The 21,954-nt window shown below is 35.3% G+C and overlaps 1 protein-coding gene across 1 annotated transcript in view; it reads right to left on the reverse strand.

Moving 5' to 3' along the window:
* HORMAD2 (HORMA domain containing 2) overlaps window positions 1-21,954 on the reverse strand; it is a 75,729-nt gene that overhangs the window by 42,360 nt on the left and 11,415 nt on the right. Inside the window, exons 5-9 of the mRNA XM_004429794.3 lie at window positions 20,934-20,954; window positions 20,210-20,236; window positions 14,533-14,600; window positions 11,339-11,490; window positions 10,918-11,171 (exon numbers count right to left, since the gene is read on the reverse strand). Of these exons, the coding sequence (XP_004429851.1) occupies window positions 10,918-11,171; window positions 11,339-11,490; window positions 14,533-14,600; window positions 20,210-20,236; window positions 20,934-20,954 (522 nt within the window). The remainder of the gene's footprint in view (window positions 1-10,917; window positions 11,172-11,338; window positions 11,491-14,532; window positions 14,601-20,209; window positions 20,237-20,933; window positions 20,955-21,954) is intronic.

The raw sequence follows: 21,954 nt of genomic DNA on the forward strand, positions 1-21,954 counted from the left end.
AATCCAAAGAGGCTTATGCTCCCCTATGTTCATTGCAGCATTATTCACTATAGCCAAGACATGGAAGCAACCCAAGTGTCCCTTGACTGATGATTGGATAAAGAAGATGTGGTGTATATATATATATATATATATATATATATATATATATATATATATACACACAATGGAATACTACTCAATCATATAAAAAGAGAAAATCGTCCCATTTGCAACAACATGGATGAACCTTGAAGGTATTATGTAAAGCGAAATAAGCCAGACAGAGAAAGAGAAACACTACATGATTTCACTCATGTGTGGAAGATAAACTAACACACGGACAGAGAGAACTGTTTGGTGGTTACCAGGGGGAAGACAGTTGGGGGTGAGCACAAGGGGTGAAGGGATGCATTTGTATGGTGACTGACAAACAATAATGTACAACTAAAATTTCACAATGTTATAAACTGTTATGACATCGATAAAAAAAAGTGTTGAATTTGGTTTTGGCAGGCAGATAAGCTTGATCCTTTCAAGGCTTGTTTTTAAGTTGTTAAAGTTAAGTTTGGCAGCCTTCACTAAATGGTTGGTTTAGCCCTAATGCTAAGGTGTAACCCTTCTGGAGTTGCTACTGAATGTCCCGAGTGTTCAACAAGGTCTTTCCACGTAACTGGTCATTATGCAAACATCTCCCAGTCCCATGAGAGCTCTAGAGCTCTAGGATTTCCCAACAGTTTTCTTTGTCCGACATTGTGGAATTTCAACCCACACCTGAGAAGCTGAATATTCAACCAAAGACTCAGGGGACCCCCTATGCTGATTTCTGGAGCTCTTTCTCTCAATAGGTCTCTCCCTTCTGACACTCTGTTTCCAACTGCCTCAGCTTCCTCAAACGCCAATCTCTGTTTCTTCAACCCAGCAACACTGCGATGTTCTGCTTGGGTTCCCCCTCCCTGTGATGGTGGTCCAGAAAGTACCTCCTGAGAGAGAGTCAGGGGGATTCTAAGGCTCATTTTGTTTTTCTTCTCTCGGGGATCACAGTTCTGCAATTCCTGTTGTCTAACGTCTGAAAACTGTGGCTTCATATATTTTGCCCAGTTTCCTACTTGTTTATAGCAGGAGAGTAGGTCTATTACATTATTCCTTCATGACTAAAAGTGGAATTTGATCATTCTATAGGGTTTTTGCTCTCTTGTGGGATTTTTCACGTTGTTTCACATTGTACATGAATGAATGGAAGGTTTAATCAATTGAGTATGAGCTTTGGAGCCAGAGAGACCTGGGTTCAAATACTGATTCTGATGCTTTCTAGTTAGCCAATGTTGGACATGCCACTTAATGTCTATGAACTTCTATTTCTTCAGCCATAAAATGTTATGCAAAGTTGTTGTGGGGATTAACTGAAGATATGTATATAAAGCACTTTGTAGGCACTTAATAAATGGTGTTATTGTTATTATGATTTATATAAAGCTATTTATGTTTCATTTCTCCTAAGCAATTTTGAATCAGGGATTTGGCCCATTTATCTTGGTGTACACCGCCTTTGTACAGAGACTCAAGCATGATAGACTTCAATAAAAATTTGTTGACTGAATAAATGTTTATAACTTATAGTTGATTAGAATATTTTAGAATATTATTTTAAACTTTCTTAACAATGAGCTTTGTGTAGACATTTCAATATCAAAATAGTGCCATTAGCTATGACATTTCTGTTTGTTCTGAATTTGGTTATCAAAGCAGAAGGGCCTCTCCGTCACGCAGGAAGAAGCAAATTTGAGGTGGTGGCTGCATAAAGGATATATATACTTTTGTTTCTAGCTCTTCTTTACCACTATCTATCTGAAGGACTAGTCTTCTAAAGTCTTAGATCTCAATTTTGAGATTCTAATATAAATGCTAAAAGAATTACTCTCCCTACAATGCCTAGATCTGTTACAAACCATAATCTCATCTGTTTACCAATAGATAATTAAGCTTCAAATGGAAAACAAGAAGCACATATAACAAGTATTAGAAAAACTGGTCCACTGAATATAACTCTAGATAATTAAGTAACATTATCATTATATTTTTTCCAATGTGCAAGTGACTAAATCTCAACCAAGTCTTCATTTTGAAAAAAATCCAAATTTAAATAGAACCTAATATTACACTGGTTTTAATATAATGATAACATTGTATTATTTCAGACTATTACATGCATCTTTTTTTTTTTTAATGAAACAGGACATTCTCAGTCTTACTCCTTTTTTTCTTTTTTTTTAACAAAACTTATTTCTTTTAATGCTAGGATTTAACAGTAACATCCAAAATGTTCCTACCTAAGATTAGTCACTATGCTCAACTTTTCTTCTGCTGTAATACATATCAATATACTCTTTTTTTCTTTATGTAAGTGAAACATACACAGATCACCGGTGTGGCTCTTCACACTCACAATAGGAAGGAAATAATTCTCTGATATGTTATAGAATGATTCATATAAAAAAAGAAATGACTTAAAGACTGATGGGAAAGGCAACCAACTTTCATTCCTCTTTTCATGATTAACAAAGGATAACAATTACATTCTGTAGTGCAAAACAGAAAAATTAATTGAAAAAAATTTCCTATTTGAGAAAAAGAAACTTTCTGAAAAAAAATGATAGCCCCATGATAAAGAGAGAATGATGTGCGGTTTTTAAGTCTGAATATTTTCTGTAGATAATGTGCCTCCTCCAACGTTTTCAATAATCAACTCTACTTCCAAGAATCTAAGATATTCTTGCCAATACTACATTGTATCAAACAAGACATACATGCTTCATGAGATGTGATGCTATGAAAATCATCAGACTATACCTCAAATATGCAAAACTTCAGTTCTGAGTTTGGTGGGAGAAAATAGGTTTTGACTGAAAAGGCTCTTGTTTTAATCCACTGGCTGGAATACAAAGCAATTGTAAAGAATTCAGAAAATATCTTTATAGTCCACACTTAAATGGTACCATTTACTTTGGCACCAATGTAATTTACATTCTAATTTCTCAAAAACAAATCACTTGCAATTTAATCAAATGTGTTAGCACAAAAGAGTGAGAAATGGACTTCACACATAAAAAAAAAAATGCATCCAGGTAAGCCATATATTGTTATATATGTATTCTTTTGTGGAATTCATCAAAATTTTAGGAAAACACTACCTCAAAATATTATTATTAAATTGAAATGAGACACTGAAATCCATGCAAAATGCAAACCAATTTTTTACCACACTTGGAAAATAGTAGAATATGTAGCATAAATGTTTGGACATATGCTTAAAAAGCCAACTGTTCATTGTAACTAAACCAAATGATAAACTATTGAATTGGTTCTTTAGAAATGCTTGTGACCCTTATAAAAAAACAATCTTCTCTGCCTTTAACTCACCCTCAAAAAACATCATTTGTATGAATTATTTATGCTTCAGTTAAATTAATGTTACAGATGAGAAAAATATACCATTCTGGATCAAGATTCCTAGGTACAAAGGAAAGGACTAGAAAAAATCTATATAGAGTATCTAGCAACTCTTTCTAACATGGAGGTACAAAGACTCATAAGGATCTCAGAAAATTAGAAAATTACAGCATATGAACCCCTACCTAAAAATTTGATAAAAATATGAATTCCCAAAGAACTGTAGTGGCTTAAAAGTAGACCTAGGTATCGGTCTCCAAAGTAGACCTGGGCAACATTAGCTCTCCATCTTTTTATACCTGTCTATATGTGTCAGTAATTACTAGTCTTTTAAGGGGCCTAGGTTAATTATCTCTATTAGAAAGAAGTACTTTTCTCTCAGCATTTAAACTTAACATAAAATTTAAATAAGATTCCACATCCAATTCCAGAACATGTGTTGATTGTCACCATAGAGGTGAGTTCTTTAAAGAAGTCTGTCCAGAAGTCTCTCTCTAGTGTATATGTTTACTGCTATTTGCCCAGTTGACTCAAACAGAGAAAATGGCCCAATTCCCCAGAGTACTGTGAGGTGCCATTGTGTTTGTCTGGCCTTACTAGCTAGGTCTTAAGCCCAAACTACCCCATTAGGAATGAAGACCCATCCCGAAGGTGTTGCAGAGGCAGATAAAATGATAAGGACACATTTAGGATAGGGTTTTTTTCAGACAGTTCTACATAACCCTATTTTGTGCTGGGATTCCTTGGTCTCTTACTTGGGTTCCATGTCCTATTTTCCAAGTGGAGTTAGATTTTAAGAGTTCTTATAATTTAAGAATTTTTAAATTTCAAGTTTGTGTGCTTTTATCATTTCTGAATCCATTGCCAAATTACAATCTCACTTTTGCATTGTTCCTCAGATCTTAAGGATCACACCAGAAAATAAATGGCACAGATATTGAATAATTTCAAGTACTGGTAGAAATTTTTTTATATTTGTCTTTCTGTGACCAAGATAAAGAATAACCTGAAAAATAAAATTGTATTGAATTTTTTTTCAATCTCACAATAGTCTCATAACAAGACGATGATGTTAAATCACTTCTTTACTATGAATCACTGGTGAAAAAGCAGTATAAGCTGTTTGATCAAGATTTTGTAAACTTCCTATTTTAACAGAAAAATTTTATGATTTAAAAATGTTTTTAAAAATCTTTGAGCTAGAGGTTACCAAAAGTAGAGATTTCAACAAAGTCATGTAGGATACAGGGAAAGATATGGAAAGTACAGTATTGGAATTCCCAATCACAGAGACAGAAGTTCTGATGTTACCATACTGTACTTTCCAACTTGCCTGGAATGTCCTCCTCCTTAATCTCTGCCAATCAAAATATGATTCAACCTTAAAATCACCAACTCAATGAAACCTTCCCACACAGTGCCAATTTATCCTTATTTCTGTATCCTAAGAGCATAGGCTTTGGAGTCCAACAGCCTTGATTTGAATTCTGGCCCTGCTACTTAATCACTGCATATGTAGCCTTGGGCTAATTTCTCTAAATCTCAGTTTCCTCATTTGTAAAATCAGGATAATAATAGAATCTACCTCATAAAATAGCTGGGAAGATTAAATGTGATAATACATGTACAGCCCTGAGAACAATGTTCAATATTGTTAGTTAATATTATTTCTCTCATTCATGTACTCTCCAGTATTATTTCTCATTAGATTATGTAGATATAGTCTCTTCAGCCAGAGTTCTCTAAAGGTGGAAACTATATTTTATATGTCTTTGTTTTCCTCACAGTGCTTAGCAGGGCATTATACTCTTAATAAGAATTCAAAAAATATCCCAGAGAATCTTAGCTTGGAAGAGGTCTCAGAGGTCAACCTAGTTCAACCTTCCCTCTAAATCATGATTTTCTCTTGTAACACCCTAGAGACAATCATCTCTACTCTATCTTTTTTTTTTTTTTAAAGATTTTATTTATTTATTTTTTCCCTCCAAAGCCCCAGTAGATTGTTGTATGTCATAGCTGCACATCCTTCTAGTTCCTGTATGTGGGACGCGGCCTCAGCATGGCCGGAGAAGCGGTGCGTCCGTGCACGCCCGGGATCCGAACCCGGGCCGCCAGCAGCGGAGCCTGCGCACTTAACCGCTAAGCCATGGGGCCGGCCCCATCTCTACTCTATCTTGAACACAGTATATACCTACACTTGAACACAGCTGGTGACAAGGAATTCACCCTTCTCCAGACAGCCAGATTTATTAAGTAGTTGTCATTGTTAGAAAATCCATGCTGAGGAGTTGAAGCTAGTAGCTTCTGGAAAATGATTTGGTAATACTCATTGGAGAGCTATACAAATTTTCAGGCTCTGTAAATTTCACATCTGATACTATATTCTTAGAAAATAAGGAAAAATTCTATCATACATACAAAGGTATTTATTACAACACTATTTATAATAGCAAAATCAGGAATTAACCTAAATGTTTAAAAGTAGGGAAATGGTAGAGTATGTACCTAAATGAAACAAAAGGTCATTTAAATTAAAAATATGAAGATTAAGGTGGGACACATTTATAAAATTTATGTTAAGTATAAAGGTAAAACAAATTTATATATACACCACAATTAAAACCATATACAATTATATATATATCTGTGGAAAAAGACTGGAGGGGATAGAACATAAAAAAATAAAAACAGTATTGATAGGATTGTAGGACAGTTGTGAAGATTTGCGTTGCTTTTTAAATTACTTTAATGTCATTGTAATATTGCTTTAAAATTTTTTAAGAGAAAGTTTTTCCTTCTATTGAGCCAAAATCAACCTCTTTCCCCTCACACTGTAATTTTCATTTACTGGCTCTCATTCTGACCTTCAACATTACACAAAATAAATTAACTTGAAATATTTGAAAATGATCATCATAGTTTTATTACCTTTACTCTCTGCCACTCTGGAAGACAGATTAGAGAGGCAATGCTTACATCAGGGAGGCTCAGGAGACTCAGCTGTCATTCACAAAGAACAACGATGATGGGCTGAATCAGCACAATGGCAATAGGGCCAGACTTGAGAAATATTTTAAAGGCAAAACAGACAGAAATGGTAACCAAAAGGATATGAGAAGTGAGAAGAACACACAAGTTGAACACATTCCTGGTCAGGCTGTTTGGTAAAGTGATGGTGCAACACCAAGATAAGGAACCTGGGAGGAGGAAGAGCACGTTTGCTCAGAAGTTGAAATTCCATTTGGAGATGTTGAATTTGAGGTACGTGTAGGATATATGTCTATATCTTGATGGAAAGGTAAATTTGGAGTCAGGGAGACAAAACCAAACCGGAGAAACAAAAGAAGACAAAGATAAAAGCAAAACATGAACAAAAAATAAAACAAACAAACAAAAAAGATGACTTTGAAAAGAGTAATAAAAAATACTGATTTTTGGCCAATATAATTAAGAAAAACAAATGGGGCACCAAAAACACAGCACCAGATATTAAAACATGGAAATAACTATACGAGCAGAAGAGATTTTTAAAATTATAAGACACCTCCATGAATAACTTCATGCCAAAATATATGAATACGTGAAGGTGGGGGAGAGAAAAGTCAAGTATTTATATTTTTTGGTATGAAGTTATTCATGGAGGTCTTTTATAACTTTAAAACTCTCTTCTGTTTCTGTCGTTATTTCTCCTTTTTAGAGAAACATAGAGCTAAGCACATCTCTGTAAACTTTATAGCAGATAAAAAATTTTTAATAAAAGCTGCCAAATATAGCTGAAAAGATTGATAAATCGGACTATATTAAAATTAATATGATATTCTGTTCATCACAACACACCTTTGAGAGAGTAAAAGGCAACTCACAAAGTTGAAGAGATATTCACAATACAGTATATGTATCTGACAAAGGACTTATATGTAGAATATACATGCAGAAGTACAAACCAATAAGAACGAAAGATAACCCAATAGAACCCAATAGAAAAAAATGACAAATGACTGAAAAGACACTTCACAAAAGAGGATATCCAATATGGCCAATAAATATATGAAAAGGTGCTCATCTTCATTAGTCATCAGGGAAATGCAAATTAAAACCACAATGACATACCACTACACACCCACCAGAATGGCTAAAATGAAAAAGATGGAAAATGCCAAAGGTTGGTGAGGATGTGGAGTAACCACAACTTTCATACATTGCTGATGGGAGTGTAAATTGGCACAATCACTTTGGAAATTATTTTGTAGTATCTATTAAAGCTAAACATACACATACCATCTGACCCAGCAGTTCTACTCCTAGCAATTCTATTCCCACTAGAAATTTATACATATTTCACTAAAAAAACATGTTCAGAATGTTCAGAGCAGTACTATACATAACAGTCAAAAATAGGAAATCACCCAAATGCCCATCAACACTAGATTGATAAATAGTGAGAATGGTCTAGAACAACAAGCAAGAATATGGATAAATATCACAACATAATGTTGAGTGGAAAAACGGTTCATACTTTACAATTCTGCTTCTATAAAATAAACAAGAGAAACGAATCCATGCTAATAGAAGTCAGGATAGAGATATTCTTGTTGAGTAGAACAGTGACTGCAAAGTAAGACTGTGTTTTCTGGAAGCTGGTAGTATTTTGTTTCTTGATCTGGGTGCTGATTTCACATGTTTACTCAATAGGGCTGGGACAAGGGTGAGGCAAACAAGATACCTAGGGAGAAAAACTTAAAGAGGCACTCACTCTCACCTTGCTTGCCTCACTCTTGTCTCAGCCCTGGTGTTCAGTTTGTGAATATTTATTGAGTCGTATCAATGCAATGTGTGTATTTTTCTGTATGTATATTATACTTGGATTAAAAAATTTGTTAAAGGGGTCTTGTCTACCTCACACCACAAATAAAAATAAACTCCAAGTGGAATAAAACCTAAATGTAAAAAGTAAAACCTTTAAACTTTTAGAATAAAATATAGGAGAGTATTATAAATGACCTCAGGTAAAGAAAGTTTTCTTAAGAATATCCAAAATCACATATTAGAGGAAAATATTTGACTACATTAAAATTAAGAACTTTTCTTTATCACAAGACATCTTAAAGAAACTGAAGACAAGCCACAACCTAAAAAAATATATTGCAACAAAAACAAATGAAAAAGAATTATTATGTAAAACATACTTTTTAAATCAATGAGGAAAAGATAAATAATCCAATAGAAAATGCATGAAAGACTTCAAAGGTTACTTTATATATAAGAAAACCAGAATGGCCAATACACATAAAAAGATGCTCAAATTCACTAATAATCAGGGAAATGCAAATCAAAATCGTGAGGTATTACCATTTCACAGCCAGCAGATAGGCAGAAAACATAAACTCAGATAATACTAAATGTTGGTAAGAATGTAGGGTACTTTTCTCCACTATTGGTGAAATATAAATTGGTACAACCACTTTGGAAAACAGTTTTGCATTACTTAATAAAGTTGAAAATGTGCAAGCCCTAGGACTCTTTGGTATATTCCCTAGAAACACTCTTGCATATATGTACTAAGAGGTGTGTACGCGAATGTTTATAATAATTAAAAAGAAAGAATGTCTGTCAAGAGTACAATAATCTAGAGCAGTGAAAATTAATGAACAACCACACACAAATGGATAAATCTCATTTTTGATAGTCAAGCAAAAGAAGCAAATCATAGAAGAATACCTAGAGTATGATTACATTTATATAAAATTTTTAAACAAGTGGATATACTCATAAATGGTAAAACTATAAAGAAGAGTAAGGGAAGGGTTATCATAGAAGTTAGGAGAGTGGTTACCTTTGGAGGAGGAGGGGATGCAATGAAGAAGGGGCACGTGGTGGCTTCAAAGGTAGTGACAATGTTCTACTTCTTAGCCTGAACGGAGGGTATATGGATGTTCTCATTATTCTTTAAACTTTTCATACTATTTCTATATACTCTGCTATATGCATGATATATTTCAAAATATAATAATTTTTAAAAGCAATAAAGGGTTCTATATATGTATATACGTGTATGAATGTGTGTGTGTGTGTGTGTATTCCACGAAGGAAAACAACGGAATTCCTACCGGGAAAATGTCAGTAAGCACTTCACTAGACTTACTAAATTCTCTTATATGATTGGCTGGCTGAGAGAGGAACTTGAATTGACTGAGTTTACCACAAAGTTCCGATATTTGCATACATCATTCCTACTAAATGTATGCTTGGAAAGTGTTATCACATGTCTTATTTAATCTATCAATTGAATTATTCATTCTCAAGTTGTCCTGCTTTCATTGTAGTTGGTAAAAGAGAAAGAAATTCTTAATTTTAAAAGATAAAAATCCAGTTCAAACATGCTCACTCTTTTCTTAACCTTTATCTTTTTAAAACCAATCTATGTTAGCTATATCTTCCTTGAGTAGAATCAGAAGAAAGTTGCATCAAAATCTAAAGCCATTATCATTTGTGACATTGTGAAAATACTTACTAAAAATAAAAAAAAAAAATCACATTGTTTGTTTGGTTGTATTATTTACATTAATTGAAGTAAGACTTCTTTTCAGTGTATGAAACATAACACAGAGTTAAAGAATTTAACAGTTTTAAAGAATTTAAAAGTTACCAACTGCAGTCATTTATCTTTAAGTAGGACTCAAACTATCTCAAGCAAATAAGTTAGCATCCTAACCTTAAAATAGCTCCTGAAAAGATTTTAAAGCATCTCTTCCCACTAAGCAGTCTGAAAATTCTTTATGTCTAACTCAGAACCCTTTTAATACAGTGTTGGCATACAGTAAACTCTATTATCTAGACAACAGGGTGTAGATTTACCTAGGGTACAGTGGGGCCTGAGAAAGTACTCAACTCCAGGTCTCTACTGGAGAGAGTAGGAAGGTAACAGGCTCAGAGCCCTGCCTGTTTGGCTCCAGTGGCTCCAACCCCAGCCCCATGGCTTTCCTCAGGGACCTAGACCCAAAGCTTGTCTCTTTTCACATAACCGAGAGTTGGCTATCATTTTGTTTTCATTCTGACTTGAGTTTATCCATAACTTTTTTCTCCCTCAACCCCCTTCCACCCAATTGCCTCAGTAATTAAGAACTTATTTATACTTCCAGTGAGTATGAATAAACACCTAGAATATTTTTTAAACCCTAAAAATACATTAATTATAAATGAAAGAAAGAAAATCCCAAATTTTCTAAATTCATGGGTACCTTTTACTAAAGAAGTATATTGGAAAGTCTTTTTCTTCCCCTAGTCATGGACAATTTCATCTAACAAAGTCTTGAAGACAGTACTTTTTTAGAATAAAGACTCCTTGAGGTCAGGGCATAGTTTTGTTTCAGTTTTTATACTTGGCACACTTTATTGGACCCTGTTACTGTGATACGACCTGTGTAGGAACTGAAAAATGTCAAATGTATTTAACTGAAGCAATGGAGGATCGCTAAAGCTTTGCCTTACGTGATCGTTGCATTCTTCTTCTTCCTCGTCACAGTCTAGACCCTGATGCGCAATCTCGGTAGTGCCATTCTCCTGAAAGAGATTGTTCTCCAAATCAGACACTCTGGTGGCCTCGGTTGTGACTTTTACTTTCATGCTATGAAAGCCAGTGGAGACCAATCCCACTTGCAGGTTTATGGGCTCTCCCTCGAACAGCAGGAAGTGTGAGTTTACCCCTTCTTTAAAACCGGGGGGTTGGTAATCATGTGGGGTCACTGCAAAATGAAAAGGGAAGAAAACTGTGAGTTTCAACAGAACAAGTCAGAATAATCTTTCATGTGTAGCAACAGACATCTCTTCCAGATGCTTGCAAAATCCTTCTATTTATATAAAATATTACTTCAAGACTTAAGAAGGAATTTGACTAGAGGTCTCCACCTACCTGCATTATAGTAGTGGAGTTTCATAGTAAGTATAACATCATTAGGAAGGGGTCCAAGGTTCTGCATCAGTATATACAATTTACGGATCAGTAGAACACTGGCTTTCTTAATATCTTCACTGTTTGTTCCACTTTCGAAGCTTGTACTACTACTATAATCACATAGAAAAACAGCATACTTATCAATCACACACAATACTGAAAATCTATTTCAAAAAGAACTTTTTACTGTATGATCAAACAAATATAAACTAAACATCAGGACACTTGAGACTATTTTTAGAATGTAAATTAAAGGAGTGATTGTACTTTTTGCAGTGTATATACAAAAGATTTCTTAAGTAGCAAGTTCTCTTAAGTCACTTTAAATATGACCTGATTTTTAAAATTTTTGATTTACAAATAACCACATGCCATAATAGGGAGAACAACTGATTTGGAATTAGGAGACTTGACATCTAATATTGGCTCTGCTGCTAACTAGTTGAATGACCTTGGTCAAGTCATTTAGACACTCTAGGTCAGTTAGCTCATTTGTGAGATAAGCTTGCACACATATCTACACCTCTCCAAGTATAAAATCAATCATCAGCTCTGGGCCTTTCTATCATCTGGTTATCTCTCAGAGGCATCCCCTCCCCACTCTTACATGGATTACAACAATAGCTATCTATTCTTCCTGTTTTTCTTCTTGTCCACATTGCAAAACATTCTCCATATCACTGCTGAAATAACATTCCTAATAGGAAAATCCGGTCATGTCACTCTCTTGCTTAAGATTTTTCTATTATATCCATCACCTTTCAATCAAATTCAAGAATGGTGTGTCAACAATGCCTTTCACGACCAGCCATGCCTTCATCTCCACCTTCATCTGCAACTACTACTCAGTTTCTTCTCGCCAGTGTGTATTTGCATATTCTGTTCACTTTGCTTGTATTGTGCTTTTCCCACTTTTCTTCCTGACTCTCCCAAATTTATTCTTTAATACCTAGCTTATGTGTCGCCTCTTCAAAGCAGTCTTCCCTGATAATCCCTACACCTTACCCCTGTTTATAAGTGTTTGTATGTCCCCTTCTAGACTATGAGTATCTATATCTTTCATCTCCACAGTACTAAGTTTGGTGCCCAGCAACAGTTAAGTACTCAATAAACGTTTGTTGAATGAATGAATGAATAAACAAGTTGGACTAAACTACCTTCCAACTCTAAATATCTTTTATTTCTCTCCAAAACTTTCTTCCACAATTAGTCTCATATTTGAATAGTTTCCAGGAAGGACTATGACCGCAATATATTTGCACAATGACTTTCACGTAGTAAGCATCAATACCGAAAAATAATCTTAAGTAATTGAACTACTAAAGGCAGTATGAATTCATAAAACAAACATTATTAAGCAAATATACATTTGATCTTTAAATTTTGAACAACTTAAACTTTTGTCTACCAGAATTTAACCAATTTGAAATAGGTAACCAGAGTGAAGGGCTATAGCCATGTAGCTCATGGGATCCTTCAGTATACTTCATATTCACAAAATTATATTCACGTAAAATCACATTCAAGACTCCCTTACATTCTTTTAAAAGGGAAATTATCTTTATTATGGAAGAGATGATAAGGTAATTTCATATGAACGATCATTTGAACAAATGCCTACCTTTGGTATCTAGGAGATTAGTAATATGCATTACCTTCTTTCCTCCTTAGTAGCTGAAATATTTGACCATTTCTGTTTTACTGCTCACTTCCTGGCATATATGCCTTCATAGCAAAAGAGATTCATCTGGTTGTCAGTAGTACTTATATTTGAATTTTAGAGAGTAAAAGGCAACTGTTTTATGTGAGAGAATATACGTAAAAAGGGCTGTACAATCTATACAGTGCTGTACAAATGTTAGCTAATGAGATTATTTTAATTCGCATTCCTAGAACTTACTTCCTTTTCACATCCTAGTGCTGTCTGTAAGTTTTACAAATGAGAGGATAATTAAGGAAGTGAACCTTGGAGAGAAATCCTCAAACTTGCAGGAAATGATGAGATAGAGCTAATAGTAGAGAAAATTGAGAATTAGGCCAGGTTTCTCTTCAGTCATTCCTTTTAGGGAAACTCATCTCCCTGACATGGAGCTCTCTACCACCCAGGGCTTTGCACCACCATCTGCCCCCTCCACTTCTATTCCATCTCATCAGCAATACTTACCTCTATCTGAATCCAAAGGCTACTGGGAGGGGAATAAATGTTTCTCCTCAATGAAACATCTCCATCTGCACTAAGGACCTTCTGAAGCAAATATCCTTGTCTTTGCTATTTAACCCATTAGTATATCTAAAACTTGGAATTTTAGACTTGATAGGAAAATGCAGTGCTTTCCAGACTTTTCCATACAGGGACACATAGAAAATTATATTTGTATGGCATACTGGGGTAAGCAGATGAGAACATTTGTGTCTATAGGCAAATAGTTCAGGGGTTTCATCTACCCCAGGTCCGGTCTGGCTATTTTGAGGGCACAGAGGATCAACATCTTGGCATAGGAATTGAGAACCTTTGGGTTAGTGGCTAGATAGAGCCTTATGGAGTTCTTCAATCAACCCATGAAGACAGCCTCACTAATATAATTTCTACTGCTGTGCTGCCCACCAACCACCACTGCCTCCAAGGACCACTACCATCACCACCACCACTACTAGGTACCATCTACGAAGTGTCTATTATATGCCAGTCATAAGCAAAGCTTTATGTATGCATTATAAATTAATAATCACAGCAACCACATGAAGTGGTTATTATTAACTCCACTGTGCAGATAAGAATACTAATATTTAGGGAGGTTGAGTAATCTGTCCCAAGCTATATAACCAGTAATAGTCAGAGCTGGCGTTCCAAGCTAATCTTTCTGCCTTAGGAATTGGAACTCAGCCACTAAACTTAACCCCTTTAGACTCTACTAACATCACCTATGAAGAGAAGAGGGAGAGAAGCAAAGGAAGCCTCTATTATCACCAGCTTCATCCATGGATTTCAGAAATTTAAACAATTATTACAGTCCCTTTTTACAATAGTGGCTTTTTGTAGGATTGTTGGGGAAGTTACAGTGGAAGTATACAGACTATGTCTGGACTCAAAGAGGCTTATGTTTACCTCAATCCTATGTATTTCTCATGTTCATTAAACAATTAGATTCTACCTGTCAAAATCCATAGTGGCTCCTTCTTTTGTGTATTTGAATTTGAACTGGTATATCTCAGTCACTTTCTAGAAACATCAAAGGGAATGAAGAAAGAAATTACTTCAAAGAAAAATCTGGAATCTTACCTGATAATAGGTAAGGAATATTTTCATTGTATAGCTACTATACTTCCTATACACCTGTTTGTTTCACAGCATTACATTATCCAGGAGTAATATTTCAAGATATAAAGATGATAGTTTTTCTCCTCCATGCTTAAAATGAGTTAGATGGCAAATTCTATTGTGACCATTTTAAAGCTAGAGAAACTAAGGCACAGAGTCAAGTATCTGACCCAGCACAGGTAAATGACAGTGGAAGCAGTTGAGAAACTACTCATTCATGTAACAGATATTTATTGAATGTCTACTTTGTGTCAGGCACTGGAGTTACAGTGGTGAACATGACAGAAAAGGTCCCTATTTTTCTGGAATATATAGCCTGGTGGAAGACATAGTTAATAAATAAGTAAACAAATAAAATAAGATAATTTCAGATAGTAGTGAGTGCTGTGAACAATATGAAGCAGATGCTGTGACAGAGAGTACAGAAGCGGAGAGGTGCTGATTTGGTTTGGAAGGGCCCAGGAAGGCCTCGCGGAAGAGGTGATCTTTGAGCTGAGCCTCAGTGACAGGAGGAATCAGTCATGTGCAGATCTGGGGGAGGGTGGGGCGCCCCAGGCAGAGAGAACAGCAATGCAAAGGCTCTAAAGTAGGAAAGGAAGCCTCTTCCAAGATCAGAGAGGAGGCCAAGTGGCTGGTGATGAATGAACAAGGGGGAGAGTATAGGAGATGAGGTTGTAGAGGAGTTTGTGGGGCCTCATTGGCCAGGGTAAGGGGTTTGGACTTTATTCTAAGTAAACCAGAAGTCCATTAAACGGTTTAAGCATGGGAGTGATTTGCATTTTTTAAGATCACCCTGGCTATTTTAAGAGTACAGAGGCAGGGCCGGCCTGGTGGCATAGTGGTTAAGTTCTCGAGCTCCCCTTCAGCGGCCCGGGGTTCACAGGACCGAGGCACCGCTCATCAAGCCTTGCTGTGGCAGCGTCCCATGTACAAAATAGAGGAAGATGGGCACAGGTGTTAGCTCAGGGCCAATCTTCCTCACCAAAAAAAAAAAAAAAAAAGAGTACAGAGGGGAAGAAGCGGAAACCATGAAAGCAATTAAGAGGTTACTGTAGTAATTCAGGGAAGACTTGAATGGCAACAAGAAAACTGGAAAAATTAGAAAAGAAACCAGGATCTATGATATTAGGTCTTGTTTTTTTGATCCTGCACTAAAAACTAGATACTTCTGCTATCTGCTCTCCTCACTGCTAGAAATAACAACAAATTTCCTCATGAGAGATATACTACATTTGAAATAAAATGATTATCTAGTAGTTGAAGCAAACGTTTGGCCCAGATACATTGCAGTTTGTTCACAGAGCTGGAGAGATGCTCAAGACAGGCAAAGGGTATGAGTTTAAGTCAGAACACAAAAAACACCCTTCATTCATCTATTTCAGTATTTGTTCCTTGACAATGTGGGAACGAGGATGTTTGATCAGAAAAAGTCTCAGTGTTCTTGTTACTTTTCTCTGTTCTAAGATTTGGTAGCCCATTAATCACAGGTGATCAGGTCCTGGGGAAATTGGTTCATGCTGCTTAAACTTCAAGAAAATTGATTTGTAATGGAGTTAATTTTAAAACAGAAAAATATTTTTCTAGCAAGAAAGTCTACTTGAGAAATCAAACCAAGTTCAGAAGGCTGCCTTGTGAGTACAGTAAGAGAGGTACGTGAGACTAGAGGTGCCTACAGCAGCAGGTTCACTCCAGACAGGCAAGACACACAGCCTCCTCTCTTTGCTCATGTTGGGTGAAATTGCCCTGTCAAGCAAACAACGCCTATTCTTCCTGCCTGCCCATGTTTCTCAACCAACTCTAGCTTTTTGATGCTCTGAGCTATGTTTTATTTTTTAATTTGTATCAAGAGTAGATCCTTTAGTAGTTGATAATTTTATTAACACTTTATTATTTGGTCCCTGAGGCAGCTAATAAAAGAGTTATGTTTGTAATTGTATTACAGAAGATGCTAATCCTTAATAACTTCAATCTGACTCTGATTGATCAAGGAAGGCATATTTATAGCAGGCACTAGCATCTTCTTAACACCTCATAAAACATTCTCCTGCTTTTTAGACATATGTGTTGCCTAATAAATATGAGCCTTTAAACTGCTCATCAATAGTTTCTATTAATCATACTGAATATATCCACATAGACCAAAGCGACAGCAACATATACAGCCTTTCCTTCTCCCTCCACATTTCAATCCATTGGCAAGACTTTTCAGGTCTATCTCCCAAGCATATCCCAAGTCTATCTGATTCTCTTCATCTTCATTGCTACCACCCTATCCAAGCCACCACTATCTCTCTCTGTCTGATCTGCTTGCTTCCACTACTCCTCTTATAATTCGTTCTCTGTTCTATAGTCAAAAACAGCTTTTAAAAATACAAATCAGACCATGTCACTCCTTTGCTTAAAACTCCCCAATGGTTTCCACTGCCCTTAGAATAAAATATAAAATTTATCTGGGTCCACAAGGCCTTACTCATCTGTCCCCTACCTACCTCTCTGACCTTATCTCAATGGCTCTTTTCCTCCCACTCACTAAGCTCCAGTCTCAGGGCACCCTCTGTCAGTGAATATACAAAATGCCTTCCTGCCTTAGGGCCTTTGCACAACTATACTCTGGAACATGATAACTCCAGTTGATGATAATAATGATAATATTCAGGCACTGCCCTAAATGCTCTACATCTATTCATTCTTATGTAACCAACACTCTGCGGTATGTATTATGCTCATTATAGGTGAAGCTAGCAAGTGGTAGAGCTGGGATTTGACTCCAGCACCTGCAATGTTAACTACCGTGTTCTTCTGCCAGTCACATGCCATTGCCTCTCACAGACCTGCATAGGCTGACTCCTCTGGCCACTCAGTCTCAGCTCAAACAGTGGCCCCTCAGGGAGGCCTTCCATGGACTGCCCTCCAATCTCTCTTCCTCCATTCTCCATCTCAGCACTCTCCAGCATCCCACCTTCTTTTATTTTCTTAACAGCATTATGACTATATGATACTGTTTTGCTAACGTTTGTTTACTTGTTTACTGTTTATCCTCCTTCAAAAGAATGGAGGCTCCCAGAGAGCAGCAACCTTGACTATCCCGTTAACTCCTGTGTTTTTAGGCACATAAAGGGAACCCAATTAATATTTGCTAAATGAATAAATATTCAGCCAGAATAGAGTTCACGCTCAATTACACTTTCATCCTACAAGGATTTTTTTTTTTAAACAAAGTCTCTAAAAGCATATTGCGGCTAGAAACAGGGACCATCTACGGTTCAGTTCCTGAAGCAGTCTATTAAAAGTAGGTATTTTCCAATAGGCACAAAAGAATAGATGGTGAAACAGTAAGATTTGTGTCCTCCCAATGTTCATATATAGTAATTCTTTATGGATCTATCATGGGTTAAGTTGCGTAAACTTTTCTGTAATATATTTACATTTTGGCTTACACATCTTATTAATATCCTTCACATATTTTGTGGTGTGTGTCTGTAGAAAAGCTACACTATCCCTTGTCACTACTTTAGTTACCTTTGTCAGTTTATCTCTTTCATGAGATGGAGCAACCAGAATAAAACTTCAAGTGCAGAAGCACCACAACTTTGTGTAATGCTCAAAATTCTGTTGGCCTCCGGACTGAGTATACACATTTATTTGATTTAAGACAGGTTCTCAACTGCTGTACCATGACAGATTCTTCACAAGAGTGCTGCAAATTTTAATCCACATGTAAAATATATTTTTGCTTAAGGTAAATATTATTATTGTTATTTGTGCAGTTTTGTTTAGGGGAGGAAACACTTTTATGGATATGAGTCAAGAAGTATGGCACGATATCTGATAAATGCCAAAGAACGACTGTGTTTATGTGAGAATGTTGTTTTTTGTGAGTATATGAGAGAATGAGATCAGGGAGGTAAACAGTTGTATCAATGACTTGATGCTAAATAGCAACCATAAAACAGTGTAACCCCATGGATACTTTTAGGCACTATGAACACTGCTATACCATAGTTACACTGCAATTATTGCTAACTTATTTGGTGTTCTTTTGAGTCTTTTAATACCCTCAACCATGCCACCAAAACTTCTAGTATTCAAAAGTCTGCTATGAACACACAGAGTATAGGGATCACTGCTATAGGGATTGTTATCTGTAAGCGATCAAAATATTTTTTTCTGGGTTGTAAATGATAGCTCAGAACTTCATGTAATAAGCTTTTGTTTCCTAACTTCATTATTGTATATATTGCCTGTGTCAAAGCTCATTCAACAGTTTTCTCCCCACTCGATAAGATTTTTCTGTAGTTAAGCCCAATTTGCTCAGCATTTCACTACCTCAAAACCACTGGTTTCAGATTAGTTTTGCATGCATAAGAAAACAGAATTTATTGCACTAAGGAAATGACCAATTTATTAACAATTTATCAGGAAGTTTTAGTTTGGGAAACTTCCCCTCAAACCTACCGGAAAAAAAGCACTTTGAAACTAAACAAGAGATAAATATTAAAAAGAGGTAGTTTGGGCACTAAGGAATTGTTACCCACTTGTACGCACCAGTTTTCTTCTGCCTTGCTCAAACAGCCATTTATAATCTTGTCAAGAAAGGATATTAAAGACTAAAAATGCTTAATTTAGTCTTGAACATCACCAGTTAGGCTAAATCCATAGGCTTAGAGAATGAAAATTGAAAGCAAGGAAAAAGGAAAGGGAAGAGAAAAGAAAGCTAGGAGGAAAATAAAGAGAATAGAATGAGAAGAAAGAAGGGAAGGCCTCTCCCTCCACTCAGTGCCACAGCCACAGCTGCCATTCAAAGTAGCACAAGCAACTGTTATGTGTCCAGGACTATGATATTCACTCTGGGAGATAGAAAACAAGACGCTTGTCCTCAAGAATACAGTCTGGTTGGGGAGATAAAGTAATCTATATGAATCAATTGAGGGTGTTAAATTGTGGGGTCTAGCTGGAAAAGGAATTTAGAAAAGGAAGAAATCACTGTAAGCAGAATAGGCGTAAAAGCTTTCATGAAAGATTTAGTCATAAGTTGACTTTAAGGATAAGTAGGATTCAATCAGCAGAGGGAAGAAATTTAGAGGGAGAAGTAAAGAGTTAAAGCTCTGAAAATCTATGAAAAGGTCAAAAAGGAGAGAATTTAGTTGGCAAAAAAAAAAAAAAAAAAGTTTAGAATTATGCCATATCTTCCAAAAGGCCACAAACAGAAAGGGTTCAGAATCAGTTAAAATAAATTTTAAAATGCGGTTTTTATATAAGCAGAGATTCTTAATGTTAATATGTTAGGGAATAGGCTCAGTTCTACTCAATGTTTTTTTTCAACACCCCAAGTTTTAAAAATCTCATAATAAAGAATTGGTGAAGTTTATAATAAAACACATTGAAAGAGCTCACTACAAGTTACTTTGTTGTTATGGTAGTCTAGTAACATAACCTATAGCCTCAACCCAGGTAAACATATTTAACTATAATATTATATATATACTGCTCATCTCTTTGTGTGTTCTTACCTCAGGTTCCTTGGGATTTGTGTAAAGCTGTTTAAGGAAAAATAAACAGCATTTAATTTCTGAAATTTACTAAATTACTCCTCACAGAATACATATTCTATGTGAAGAGCTCAATTTGTGCTCTATTGAGTATTGAGATATACATACACATATCCTAGAGATAGAATAGGCTCTTATTTTGTGAACATAGAGTCTAGAGTATTCTGTGAACACTGACTATAAGGAAATTGATAACCACATTTTTATGATTACTGTGACTGAGCTACAAATAAATTCTAAATAATTTGTTATTGTTTAAAAATTTTTAAATAAATCATACATCTAAGACTCTCAATGGTATCTTCTCATTTTCTTTCTATTATTAACTACATGGTAAATGTAGTTATATATATATAACATGGTAAATGTTATACCCAGAAGTATATACAAAACTTCAAAAACAAAAAACTTCGAGACTGTAGAGTAACTCAAAAAAGAAAATCTTGATAGCCAATAGATGAAGCAGATAGTATAACCTATATATTTTCCAATGTATAATAATATACCAAAGAAATATACAGTTTGTGATCTTTTATTACAACTTCTGGTAGATTCTATTTTTTTAATTCCAAAATGTCATAGGACAGATAAAAAATTCAGGGGAGGGGAGAGTACTGTTTTAACGTTCCACTTGCCAAAAGACAATGAAGTAGAGACAAGAGCTTGGTCTTTAATGTGTACTTACTGTAAGCACTGCCATGTGTAGCTTCAAGAGAAAAGAAAACTATTGTTATTATATACTTGCACCTATATTATTGTTATTTTCAATAAAGACTAACTAAAATATGATTTTGGAGAGGTTCCAAAGATTTGGGTAGAAAAAAATATTATTCAGAATATCAGAAAAAGTAATACTAATTATTCATTCATTCAAGTGAGTGTCTATTACATACCTAGAGTTCTGCTGGGGAGGAAAGGGATACAAAAGAAGAAGAAAACTATCCTTATTCTCTATAAGTTATATTCTAGTTTGGGAGGCAAAAGATATATAAAATAATTTATTATTACTAAAAATTAAATATGCCACAAGTATCTTAAAAAATTGTGTTTTTGAAACTAAAGTAAAAAATTTACAGTCTGATATAAATAAGCCTATAAAACTCTTACCCTCCCTACATATACATTACTATAAACATATTCTCTCTGCTTGAAAGAGTAATTGAATATTTAGATATAGAGATAGAGATATAATAAATCCTATGATAAATTTTTAAAAACTAGAATACAAATGAGAAAATTTCAGGACTATAATTTCATACCAAATTATTCACCTATTTCACCCAAAGGACTAAAACTTTAGCGACACTGTGTGGCTATTTTGGTTACTGCATACAATTCATTTTAAGACTACATAGTGAAACTCTAATTTATGTTAATTTTCTAATTAACAGTTCATCCATTCATTCATTCAAAAATAGACATGGCTACTGATCTCAGAACAGCAGGGGAGAGAACATTAAACAAAAAAATCACACAGATAGGTGTTAATTGTGTTAATTGCTATGAAGAACCAACACAGAGTTCTTGAGAATACTACATAGATGGACAATCTAGGCTGGGGGAGGGGGAGGTATCAGGGAAGACCTCCCTGAGGAAGTAAATGTTTAGGCTGAGACCTGAAGGATAAATTGGAGTTAGCCAGTAAAAGTGTTTTGGGTAGGAAAGAGAATTTTCCAGGCAAAAGGGAACAACACGTACAAAGAAAA

Source organism: Ceratotherium simum, chromosome 35 (genome assembly GCF_057802395.1).
Source record: "Ceratotherium simum simum isolate JZ-2026a chromosome 35, ASM5780239v1, whole genome shotgun sequence".
Lineage (NCBI taxonomy): Eukaryota > Metazoa > Chordata > Mammalia > Perissodactyla > Rhinocerotidae > Ceratotherium > Ceratotherium simum.